This window comes from Meriones unguiculatus, chromosome 4, assembly GCF_030254825.1.
Source record: "Meriones unguiculatus strain TT.TT164.6M chromosome 4, Bangor_MerUng_6.1, whole genome shotgun sequence".
NCBI classification, from domain to species: domain Eukaryota; kingdom Metazoa; phylum Chordata; class Mammalia; order Rodentia; family Muridae; genus Meriones; species Meriones unguiculatus.
Window position 1 is genome coordinate 116,336,659 of NC_083352.1, and position 13,139 is coordinate 116,349,797.

The 13,139-nt window shown below is 46.7% G+C and overlaps 1 protein-coding gene across 1 annotated transcript; it reads right to left on the reverse strand.

The window, feature by feature from the left end:
* Positions 1-7,095: 7,095 nt before the first annotated feature.
* Srsf6 (serine and arginine rich splicing factor 6) lies at positions 7,096-12,446 on the reverse strand. Its single transcript, XM_021636307.2, has 6 exons — positions 12,198-12,446; positions 11,847-11,995; positions 10,457-10,581; positions 10,140-10,348; positions 9,905-9,988; positions 7,096-9,799 (listed from the first exon to the last, which is right to left on the reverse strand). Exons 1-6 carry the CDS (start codon positions 12,302-12,304, stop codon positions 9,454-9,456), a joined length of 1,020 nt encoding a protein of 339 aa, XP_021491982.1. The 5' UTR covers positions 12,305-12,446; the 3' UTR covers positions 7,096-9,453.
* Between the last annotated feature and the right edge of the window lie 693 nt (positions 12,447-13,139).

Consider the following 13,139-nt stretch of genomic DNA (forward strand, 5'->3'; position numbering starts at 1 on the left):
CTATGTAAACCCCAAACTCGCCCTCCACACCCTCTCATTAACGAAAACTCTTAAATGATTACATCTCTCTGGCAGGCCGAGCCTCTGCCCTCCCCGCGGCTCTGGATGCAGAGTGCAGCGCCCGTGGGCTCGCTCGCCCGGCATCCGGCATCCCGCAGTCCCCACCTGCAACGCCCGGCCCTGGTCTGAGAAGCCCACCACCCAGCCCGCAGCCGGTGCGACCGGCGCTGGGGAAGGACCTGGGGCGGCGCCCGCAGGACCCAGCACTCGCTGTGCCTCCCGGGACGAAGGTGTGACGTCCTGGGAGCACCCAGCCGGAGCCCACGACCATGCTTACCTGCAAGACTAGCGGGTGCCGCCCGCACCCAGCCACTGTGGGAGCCCGGCGCGGCGCGCGCCTGCGCACACGAGGGGGGGAGGCGGACCCCTTCCCTGCAGAGCGCGACGCCGAGCTCCTTAGCCCGAGGGTCTGCGCGGCCAGGCGCCCAGGTGGCAGTCTTTGACTTCGGTCGGAGCCCTGGGGGTGCAGGTTTAAATGCCTCTTTCCCCAGGAACCCGCTGGCTGTGCTGGAGAAGTGGGTGGGGATCCTAAGACTATCCTCAGAATCACGGAGTCGGGAGAAGCAGCCAGCCTGAGGACCTCCAGCTGAGTGGTCTGTACTAGGCAAGGCTCACCCCTGCAGACACTCGGGTTCCACATTTGGAGAGGGGGACTTCGGGAGTTTCGGGAAACTGTCCTAGGACATGTGAAAAGCGCGCACAGACGAGAGCAAGGAAGCCCGGCTGCCTTGGGCTTGCCTGGCATGAAGAACTCGAGCCGCGCCAGCTTCTGGGTGACCCTTGGCCACTGGCTGATGATGTGACCTGGAACATCACTGTACCTCCTGGGCTTCCATTCAACATTGGGAGACTATCATGCCGTATTTTAGAGTTCGATAATGGTTCCTTTTGTGTTGATTAGAGCAAATCATTGTTCCTCTGTGGCTTCCATTTCCTTAACTGATGTTTGGGTTCTACCAGACTTTTACTGGTGCCTATCCTACTCTGACATGGCGATATCAGAGACTTGACTCAGAAGTTTAAGCGACCTCACGCTCTAGGTGGAAGAAACCCCACCAGTTTTCAGTATCCCCAGTACCTAGCAGAGTGGGTACTAGTGTCTTCTGATTGACTATGTGAAAGAAGTCAACTCTTCCCTGCCTCAGTTCCTTCTTACACATTAATTTTATTCCCTTATTTTGCAGAAAAGGGAACAGGTCTATCTGACTCCTAGGTGGTAGCCATCAGCCAAATCTTCAGACTCTTAGTCCAGATGAAAAAATAGTTTATTTAAAAGGTAAATTCTCCCCATTGCTATGATTTAGTTTAAATTTATGTAGATTTTAACTTTTTACGTGCGTTCTGCCTTGTCTCAACGGTTTTAATCCCATTTTGTGTTTTTAGAGACAAGATTAGTCAGAAAAAGGATGGAGGTTGCCATAACCATTAATGCCTCTTTATACACACCAACACACACACACCTCTCAGTTTAATCTCTATCCACTTTGATAATTTAAGATTCCAAAATGGCTAGTGGTATACCTATTTGAACACATGGTTTCTCAATTACAAATCCATCTTTTAGTGATTCAAACAGATGCACCGAATTTGAGCAGGTGGGGCCCAGAAACAGCTCATAGAGAATTCAGTAGCTCTTATTTTTTTTTTTTTTTTCCATTTAAGTATCTAGTGGTTTTAATACCTGACTTGTTCATTCTAACACCTTCAGGGATGGAGGACCCCTTCCAAGCTGATGTGATAGACAGCTCTGGCCCTATGCTCAGTTTACAGGACCAGCCTGTTTTTAGGAGTGAGAAAGTCCAATACTTGCTTCATATTCCACTCCCTTCCCAAGAGTGGGCCCAGATGGTGCTGGCATACAGAAGTATGGAGGAAACTGCTCTCTGGAAGCAGCCCATACTTCCTGTTTCTATCAGAGTGTAATTTACTGATCCAGTAGCCCAGGGATCTCAGTATAGCAGGATTTTGTTTGCCCTTTGTGTGTGAAAACATCTGCTTCCACCGACAAGACAGACTATGCAAACTGGGAACCCTTCCAACACAGATACCCCAAAGGACTGCATAAAGATACACCACAGGACTTGGAGAGGTGTCTCAGTGGTTTAGAGCTCTTGTTGCTCTTGCTTAGGTATGTACTCAAATATCTGTAACTTCAGTTCCAAAGGATCTGATGTCATCTCACCTCTGAAGTCACAAGGCATGGTGCGCATGCATACATAAATACCTTACATACATTTCAGCAGAACATTCATACACATAAACTAAAAGCAAGCAAACACACAAGGATGGGAAGTAAATTTACTGATCCTGTTACAGGAAGTCGTCAGGAGCAGCACAGGGGGAAGGAAGTTGGCCCTGGCATTCCTCTTGTCTTAGAGGTAGTTTTTGGGGTAGGGCAGGGACCAGCTGCCAGTCTTGGGTTTTATCATTCACTTTGACTGTAGATTGGACAAGAGCCCTGGAGGTATTGTGGACTTGGAACTGAATTGTCCTGTCCTGTCTAACAACCAGACACTGGCCTAGGCAGTGGTGGTGCATGCCTTTAATCCCAGCATTCAGATAGCACCAGGTATATCACTGAGTTTGAGGCCAGCCCGGTCTACAGAGTAAGTTCCAGGACAGCTAGGGCTATACCGGGAAACCACTCACTTCACAATGGGGGCTCCTCTGAATTTGTCCTTCATTTCCCATGCTGGAGGGCGCAGTCATTCCAACTGCCTCCTTTTCCGTCTGGCTTGTTCTAAGTCTTTTCTCCTAAGCTTCTTGAGTTCCAGGAACTGTTAGCCCAAAGGTTAGTCATCTTATGCCAGAACCTAATTGCCCACTCATTGATTTCTGAGGTGATAGCAGTAACTCCACAGAACTACCCCACGTATGACTGGGGCTGGCTGCTTGATGATGCATAGTTCTTTCCCTGAACTGTCCTTCTGAAGTAGTCCTCAAGCTGTCAGCATCCTGAAGGGACTTAGGACACGGCCCCCCAAAAGTCACAAAGCTCTCTATGACCAAGCCACATCACAAGACCTCCTCCCCTTTAAATGTCATATTAACAGTTTCACTAATGTAATTCTGCCTCCCAAGTAGCTGGGATTGCAGGTATGAGTAACAAGCTCATCTGAGCCACTCTTAGGACTCTTACTGGTCTTTGGGAACCAGGAATCAGGACTGTGGCAACTACCCTCACTAGACTACACAGCTCTAGGAAAATACATTTGGGTTGGGGGTCAGATATCATTTTTCTTCATTTGGATGCACAGTGCTTGGTGGAGACAAATCATCCATGCAGAATCAAATCCCTAAGTTCTTATCATATGCACGGTAACTCTATGTTCATCCTTTCCTTGAAAAAGTATTGTGTGTATATGACACGAGTGCATGTATACATGTGCACGGCTCATGAATGGAGGTCAGTAAAATTTTGGGAGTCGGTTCTTTTCTTCCACCATGGGTCCCAGGATCAAACTCCTGATGCCATGCTTGTGCAACAAAAGCTTTTACCTGCTGTGCCATTTCCCTAGGCCTACCCTCTTGGCAGTCATACTGAAGCTAGAAAACTAATGCAAAATTGGTCCTGGGCAAGTCATTCACTTGTAGAATTAAAAGCGACAAAACACCATTAGCAGACCTGTCAAGTAGGAAGAACAGCACCTGCGCTGACTGAGACACCAATACAATTTGAGACTATCAGGGCACAAAGGCATATTCCTGTAGACCTGGTGACTCTGGGCTCCCCTGGGCAACGTAACAAGGCACCATATTGTTAAGGGGCTACCTTCAGACATGTTATGTCTGTGTTCTTGTATATGCCTGGGGCCCATGGAGGCCACAAGAGGGGCCCCTGGGGACTGGAGCTAAAATTGTGAGGTAGCATGTGGATGCTGGGACTTGAACCTGGGTCCTCTGGAAGGGCATCTCTCAGCTCTCAGCTGCTAAGCCATCTCTCTAGCTCTGAGATTGCTTTCTTTGTTTCAATTAAGACAGAGGGAGACTGGCCTGTTTGGATTGGACTGGTTTTTACCTGATTTCTTGAAGTCAGCCAAATAACTGACTGGGTTAGTAACTTTACCAGGAAAAGCTCCTCCACTTTTATAATGTTTACAACAGTCTGTTTTGTGTGAGCATACATATGCTCACATATCCAGAAGACAGCTTGCAGTTCTCCCATTAGACCAGACCAGTACCAAGGATTGAACTTAGGTTGTGTCAGACTTGGTGGCAATGTGCTTTTACATGTTGAGCCATCTCTTGGACTCGGATTTTGGTCAATTCTTTTGCGACCTAGTGCTTGAGCTCAATTCTAAACAAAGGCCTGTCAGCTTTTACAAGGAAGGAGAGCTCCAGATTTTGGCTCAGGAGACCACCCTCAGAATGAAGATGCTGCATCACATTTTTTGAACCCCCAGGGCATGGAAGCCTGGGATTTAAGCTGGATGTCTTAGTAGTGCAGGCTACCTGAAAGAACAGAAGGCCAAAAGAAACAAAAATTTCAGTATGTACTCAGGTCCTTTAAAAATGTACAAGGGGGTGCTGAAGAGATGAGATGGCCCAATGTTTAAAAGCACCTGGCTGCTCTTCCAGAGGTCCTGAGTTCAATTCCTAGCAACCACATGATAGCTCACAAATATCTATAATGTGATCCGATGCCCTCTTCTGCCATGGAGGTGTACATGCAGATAGGACACTCATATATACAATATTAAAAAAAATAAATAAAAAAGGACAAGGCTCCACATACTCAGGATAGGTAATGAAGTGGAGTAGACTCAAACATTCAGCTACAGGACATGGTGACAATGCAAGCTTAACTTCATCCAGTCCTGCAATCTCAAGCCCCACTGCTACTAATGAAACGGCCCTGGGCTCTTCATATGAGGTCATAAGCATTCTCAGAGCTCATCTGCCTTTCCAATGATACCTCCCACAAAACAGGCATTCAAAAATTTTTTGAGACAGGGTTTCGCTATGTAGAGACCTGGCTGTCCTAAAACTCACTTTGTAGAGTAGGCTAGCCTTAACTCAGATATCCACCTGCCTCTGCCTCTGGAGTGCTAGGGGTAAAAGTGTGTGCCACCATGCCCTGCTTTTTATCTAATTTTAAAATTCCCATTTTGTCCAGGAACTAGCACAGTGAAGTATACATCAGTAGAGATAAACCACTGAGGGGAAGATGAACAAGACTTTCCTTCTCCCTGTCCATCTTGTTTGCACATGGACTAGCAGTAAATATGAACATATGACCTGCCACTTAGCATAACAGTCCAATTACATAAAGACCTCATTTAGGAAACTTTGGAATTTTTTTTTCTTACACTCTGGTTAGCTCCAACTTCCTAAGCTGAGCCTTGCCCCCACTTAAGCCTTAGGCAATGATCCCAACGTTCAGTTACACTGACAACTATATTGCTTGTTTTTTATGCCTTTCAAGGGTCAAAGCACAGTAGTCACCAAACAGTAACTTGGGAGGGAAAGAAATGTGTACTGCTAAGGGAATCCAATACCTCTTCAGAATACTACCAAGTCCAGGAGATGGCTCAGTCAATTCTTGCTGCCAATTCTGATCAATTTGAGTTCAATTTCCAGAACTCATAGCAGGAGAGGACTTCTGAAAGCAATGTCTGGCATCACATACATACCAGCCAGATTGTTATTGGTTACGCAGCACTTTCCTCAAATTTGGATGTGGCTCCATTTAACGAGCTTCTTGCAGTGTCAGGTACTGAACCTAGGGGCTTGTGTGTGCTCTGCCAATACTACAGCTGTAAATATTCCTGGCCTGAGTGTGACTCAATGAAACTTCATTGAACTTATAGGCAGGTGCCACCACACTCAGCCCCAGGTATTGGGGCCAATGGAACTTGATGAGGAAATGACTGGAGCATGTGGCAATGGTCTGTGATGGCAGAGTTGTATTTTGAAGTGCTGGGTATCAAACCCATGGCTTCACACAGGCAAGGAAAGTGCTCTAACACTTAAATGCCCCTCAGGTCCATAACATTTTATTATAACCTATTAGAGGAACTCAACTGAGTGTAACCACAACTCCATAAAACTAGTTTGTGTCAAAATATAATAATCTCAGTACTCTTGACTCTTGAGGCGGTAGGACTGCTGAGTTGTAGGACAGCCCTGAATGCAGTGGTTACAAAAGGGACAAGGCAGGTGTAATAGTAAACGCCAGTATTACTGCCTAAAGGCCAAAAGTCCAGTCATCCTTATCTATAGTTGTTGAGATTATACAGACCAAACTAAAATAGGAACAAAAATTACCGTGAATAGTAATTGAACTTGGTAATTACTTGGTAATTGAACTCAAATTATTTTATACTTCAAGTAGTTTTCCTCAGACAAGGCATCTTGCTAACTATTACTGGCTGGCCTCGAATTTCTAGCAATCTCCTGCCTCAGTCTTCCATGCTAAACTTAATAAGAGTGTACCATACTACAAGCAGCCCGTTAGCTTGTGAGCTGCATGCCAATGAGGACTGAATCCACAGCTGTGCACATGCTAACACCAAGTGCTCAACCTGAGCTACTATGTTACGACGCCCCAGATTAATCCTGCAAACACAAGAAAGCCAAACTCCATAACAGGTTCCCCAACCACGTATCTGAAATCAGATCAACCACAGGCGAAGTTTCGAAGGACAAGATTAAGCAATGTGAACACAATGGTACTGAAAGATAACCTTGCAAAGCTTAAAGTGCCCTAATGTCCAGGATTAAAAACATTAGGTTAAAAGCTTTACAAAGTATTTGAAACTTCCTAATTTGAGAAATTGTGTTGAAAATGTTAACCACAGATACAAATGGACATGTTCATGAATAGTTACTAAATAAAGTCACATGAATAAGTTAGTAACACAAGACAAACCATCTACTGTTAGTCCCCAATTCCTGCTTTCTAGAGGTAAATGACTACTTATCAATGGCTAGCCAATGGTTAACTCCAATTAAAAAAAAAAAAAAAAAGAAAGAAAAGCCCCACCTGCCAACTATTTGGTGCCAAGGGACAACACAATAAATTCAGAACAAGTCTTTCCCTTGGTAAGCATTTTATTGAGATAAAGCATAAAATAGGTTAACAAAGTAGAAAAAAAGAATATTCAAGATGAAAGCAATGTTAACAGGAGGAGTGGGAACATAAAGGCTGAAGTAGGCAGGACTCAAACTGGCCATAAAGGCACTGTGGCATATCAAGAAACGCTATCATGTCCAATGGGACTCAAGATGTTCCCCACTTCTCTTGTGCTCTTTTATCGGTTGGTGCTGTTGATACTCCACCCAGGGCATCCACCAATGTGTGCAGGATGGGATTCTAAGATTCTGCGCATTAGTTGGCAGGGAACTGAATTCAATTGTCAGTAAGGAACTAAACATTTTGTCAGTCAATTCTGCTAAGGCCAATGCTTTAAATGCAGTAGTTTGTTTAGTGCATTTAATAACTAGGGTCTACAGGTATGAAATACCTGTAGATTTTTAGTAAAATGGCCTTTGTCCCCACTAGAAAAATTATAAGGGTGTTGGTATTTACCTATTCATTACATACTGAAAGTCAAATCTGTTAGCCTTTCCCCTTTAAAAGGCTGTGGCTCAGAAAGCTTTTAGTTTTCCCTGAAAACAAGAGAACTTTGGTCAAACCCAATTCTTAAAGAGCCATCACTTCTGGTATTGAACAGGCAAAATAGTAACTACAACCAGACACAATTTTCTTTAAATTCTGAAATGTACACTGGAAAAATAAAACTATTTCTTATCAACATCTAAACAAAGCATCAAAGAAAAGATGACTAAAGCAGCAGCTTTATTTGACACTATATTCTTAAAGTTAGTCTTTTAAGATTTTCTAACAGCATAAATTTCTTGAAAACACCCCCCCCTTTCCCTGTTCCCAAGTATTCCCAGTACTGACACCTAACCTAGGCCCTTGAATCTCCATTTTTCCACTCAGCCTTGTTTTATTGCATGTCCTCTAATTATTTAGTCCTACAAACCAAACCTATAAGACTATCATCTATTATAATCCAACCTTTGCTAGGTTATGTAGTGACAGCTGAGGAAGGTATTAAACTTAAGCCAATCCATCTACACCTTGAATAAAGAATGAGGTTAAGCATTTAGGATGAAATGACTTTAAAAATGTCTGAACAATGAAAGGGTTGTTAAGGTAATTCACTTATTGATTGCAGTCTCAACTAACTGGGCTTTTGGATGTATGGAAACTGCAAATTCAGTTATTCCTACAAGTTTGCACTATTTATTCTAACTTGGTTTCCACAGTATTCATAATGCCTTACTTATAAAGCACAAAGCATTTTAGTTTATCCATGTCACTGTTATTCAGACCAACCACAAATGCCCCACTGATAAAAGGGGACTGACTGTTGGGAAGAATTTTAACCAGCAAATACTTAACCAAATTAAGTCTGCTAAGCACCTGTTAAATATAATCATCTTTTAGCAGAAAATGAAGCACGCATGCTTTTCCACTTTGAATAAGATAACTAAATTTCTAATAAAAGAAAGGCTACTTCTGTTTTCTTTTAAACATTAAGGACCACCAAACCATACGCTAACACTAACCACGCTGACCCCTCCAGAACACAGGAAAACAAGATCCCAAGTACTAGGACCTACTTCTTGAGCTCAAATTGTAATCCTTTAGTTTCTTTTATTTAAAAACCTACTACTCAGACAAAAATCTTGTGGCATTAACTACAAAGTCCCTTTTACTATTAACTCAAGTTATTAAAGGGGTAGAAAAAAACTTTGGTAGATTTGATTAACAGCACAAAATAAAGTTATCCAAACTGAATAATTTATTGCTGGTCTGTGGCTTGCCTTGTTTTACACTTAAGTAGAATTTACACTGTCTCAACAAATGGCAGGTATCAACACTTACAGGGCCTTAGTAGTGACCTATTCAATAAGGCAATCATCTTGGTAGCAAACTTTTATTTAAATCTTACATAACTCAAGCTTTATAAAAAGCTAACATAATTGAAAATTTGGGTTTTCCCTCTTTTAAAGCCTGCAGTATCCAAAGCTTAAAACAGTTAATTAAAAAATAAGCAAACAAAACAACAAAACCCTGCAGCAGATCCTGCTGTAATACTTTAAAAAAATCTAAATGAGCTTAATCTTTACAAAAGTTATTTTAGCTCAAAAGCTGTAAAATCAAAATTATCTTAATTCTACAAAGAAGGGAGGGGGCTTCATACCACCATTTTAGAACCTCATCTTTTTCTCATTAAATTTGGCCACAAATCAAATTCCTGTGTTCCCTTTTCAGGAAATCCTCTTGAGGAAGAGGCCAAGTACAAACTTGGAAGAGTAACTGCCTAAGCAAGTAGGAAAGTGTTCCATTATAGTGTGCAAAGAACGTAGAGTTCAGGGTTAATCTCTGGAACTTGATCTGGACCTTGAACGAGATCTAGAACGGGACCTTGAAGCTCTTTTTGGCGGAGGGGACACAGAACGAGCCTTTGAGGGTGGAGCAGGCAGAGGTGAATGGGATCGAGACTGGCTCCGGGATCTGGATTTTGACTTTATATCTCCTTTTCCATTTTCTTTGGGGGACCGAGAACGTGACCTACTTCGGGACTTCCCATACTCATCCTTAGATCTGCTTCTTGAGTGTGAATGGGAACCCCGATCAGACTTGGGCTTAGATTTGCTCTTTGATCTGGACTTCCTGCCTTTCGAGCGGGACCGGGATCGACCTTTGCTCCGCGACCTAGATCTGTACAAAAAAAGTCAGATTTCTTTCAGTATCTTGTCAGAAAACCCATGTACTCCACCAAGAGGTAAAATTAAGAACTAAGAGTCCCACTACCACATTATTTACCTGGAGCGACTTTTTGAGATGCTTCGAGATCTACTGCGGCTGCTCCTGCGACTCCTACTCCGTGATCTTCTTCTAGACCGTGATCTAAAAACAATAGACATTGACATCTGAATCTCTTCAGGAATGTGTTTGAACTACTCAGCTATGGTTGGAGTATCTGCTTACTATAACCAAGCTGTAAGTACAATTAGGCAACAACTGAAAACTACAAGCTACCCCCAGCCCCTCATGTTACCTGGATCTACTTCCAGAGTAAGAGCGCCTATGGCTTGTTCGTGGCTTATCTTCAATAAGCCTAATATTTCTGCCATTTATTTCTGTGCCATCCAGTTTATCCAAAGCACGCTTCATGTCAGAGTAGGATCTAAATTCAATTACACCCTCATTTGTGCGTTCTTTGTGAGCATCTGCATATGTCACCTCTCCTGCTTGCCGCATGAAATCCTAAAAACAGTAAGACTGATAAGCCCCAGAAATCTAAAGCAAGACCATGTAGCACTAACTCTTAAGGAAAATAACTGCCATCTGTCAATTTAAACCCCAGGTACATACCTTTAAGTCTTGCCAACTGCAACGACTGGACAGATTTTCTACAATAAGCCTGTATTCTGTACGAACAGGTGGTCCGTATTTGTCTCTGCCTGAAGTTCTCCGACTGCTGTATCCACCTCCACCACCTTTATCACATGGAGGAAGTAATTAGATGCGTTGCAATGACAGGGATGACGTTTTTGAAAGTTAGTACAAACATAGCAACGTCTATTACTGGAGTAGGACTTTGCTATTATACCGCTAAACCCTCAATACATTTGTGATTTGCCACAAATTAAATTAAGGGCAAGTCAAATAGACTAAATCCAACTAACCCTCTCCTACAATCTGTTAGAGAGTGACTGCTCCTTTATTCAATTTACCTCGCTAAGTTTTATTTTACAGAACATTGTAAAATATAAAACTTAACTGATTACATGCATTTCTACATTTTACAAAAATTTTTACTAGTTACACTAAGTACTTACATCACAGTGTGAGGTTTTTGGTGGTGGTTTGGCCACAAAACACGCAAGGTAACAGTCACCTAGTTCAGATTAACCAGTTTTGTCTAACCCTTGGAATCCTCACCATCACCCTGCGTCTAATGGCAAAAGGCTGCTGTCGTCATGGCTTCCGGTAAGGTCAGCCAAAGGGTCATAGGGCAAGGGTCACACAATGTATGGAAAAGCCAAGGCCAATCAGGAAAGGCAGTCATCTTAGCCTCAGTGGACACAGCCTCAGCCCCATTGGTCACTTTCAAATTGAAACATCAAGGACTTGTTAAAAAGTTTGAATTCAACATGCAACAATTTCAACATTAAACATTTCATATAACCAAAATCCCCCAACCCCCTCCCAGTCACATGCCCCAACTAGTCCAAATACAGCATAAAGCTTATTTAGATTTATGTTGTGGTATTATACCACATTACTTAGTTTAAAACGACATTTTCTTTGGCCCCCGCCGGATCTCCCATCTTCCTAAGACTTATACTTCAAGCTCCTCCCTTTCCCCGCCCCCTGCCCCACCTCCGCCCCTGCCTTCCTTCAAACTTCCTCAATGCTAGCTAAAGCACTGACAGGTAAGCAAGGGGTAAGACTACAAATACAACCAACCCTCGCTTTCAGCGTTGGCAGAAGCCGTGTCAGTGCCAACGAGGGCCAACTGAAGCCACCCCTTCCAAACTTAAGCCAACCGGCCACCCGACCCGTTCCCCGCGCTCCGGTGTCCCACGGCTACCCGGGCATGCGTGGAGGCAGAGGGGCCCAGGAACACCCAGAGCCGACTAACCCCGGTCTCCGCGCCTGCCCGGGCTGGGGAGGTCCCACCCTACCCGCCCGGGTGACTGCCCCCCCCCCGCCTCCCCCCAGGTACCTAGGACGCGGAGCGCGCGGGGGTAGGACTCACTGCGGCTTCCGTAGCTGTAGCCATCGCGGTCGCGGCGCGGGCCCCGGGCGTGCTCTACGATCACGCGCTCGCCGCACAGCTCCTTGCTGTTCAGCTCGTAAACGGCGTCGTCCGCGTCGCGGGAGTCCTCGAACTCCACGAAACCGTACCTGCGGAGGGGCGGAGCGCGGGCCGCGCGCCGGCGGGCGTGTCGTTAGCCGGCGCCGCGCGCTCCCGCGGCCTCCCCCGCGCGCGCTCGAGGCGCCGCCGCCATTTTGGAGGCCCTGCCACGCGGCGCCGCGGCCTTGGGCCGACCCCGGGCCTGGCGGGCTCCCTCCGCCGCGGGGCGCGGTCGCCCGGACCCCGACTCACCCATTCTTGAGGTCGATTTCGAGGAGGCGGCCGTAGCCGCTGAAAAAGCGCTGGATGTCCTTCTCGCGGACGTTGTAGCTCAGGCGTCCTATGTAGACGCGCGGCATGGCCGTGGCGGGCGGTCCCCCGGAGGCTGGCGGCGGCGCGGCGGGCTGCGGGGCAGGGCTGCGGTGCGGGTGCGGGGACGGCGGGAGCCCGAACACGCGCCTCACACCGCAGCGGCGGCCGAGTCAGCCACACAATGGTGCGCGCGCGCGCCGGCCTGCGCTATAAGCGTCCGGGGGCGGGGCGCGGCGCGTGACGTCGGCGCGCAGCACGTTTCCTCCCCGCGCCGCGGACCGCCCCGGAGAGGCCGCGGGGGGCTGCGGCGCGTGCGGCGCTCGCTGCAAGCTGGGGTCGCTCCCGTCTGTGCTCCCTGGCGCCCGGCACCCGTCTCCGCGCACGGCCGAGACCGGGCCCCTTGGACCAGTGCTTTTTTAATAAGACGGCCTCGCGCCCCAGGCGCCCGAGAACGAGTCCTATTTCTCATTGGTCCTCAGGGCTGTCAGTCTGGGCCGTCTCGGTCTCTGATTGGCTCAGAAAAGAGGGTGCACCTAGCCTGCAGCGGTTGGCTCCCGCCGGTTTCGGTGGGAGCGTGTTCTTCGGAGTCTTCGGAGGCTTAGCTTCCCGGCGGCCTGCGACCTGGCCCCGAGGGCGCAGTGACCCTCGCGGGAGGTGCCGCGCCGCGTCCCGGTGACATCCTTCCCTGTGCTCTGACAGCTCCGAATCCCGCGCTCGCCGCGGCTGCTCACAAAGGGAGCGCGACAGGGCCCCACGCACCCAACAGGCGGATGCTCGGAGAGCCGAGTCCAGTCTGGCGGTCCTCCAGGAGCCGCGAGCCCCTTTCCTGCCCATCCGACCCTTAACCTGGTTGTCTCGGAAGGCACGGCGTTTACGGAGCAG

Excerpts from the sequence above, each read along its gene's own strand:
- Srsf6 (XM_021636307.2), bottom strand. The coding sequence starts at position 12,304 with ATGCCGCGCGTCTACATAGGACGCCTGAGCTACAACGTCCGCGAGAAG. Across the intron at positions 11,996-12,197 it reads GAAATCGACCTCAAGAATGG|GTACGGTTTCGTGGAGTTCG; the intron begins GTGAGTCGGGGT and ends GCCCCTCCGCAG. Across the intron at positions 10,349-10,456 it reads GCAGTTGGCAAGACTTAAAG|GATTTCATGCGGCAAGCAGG; the intron begins GTATGTACCTGG and ends TACTGTTTTTAG.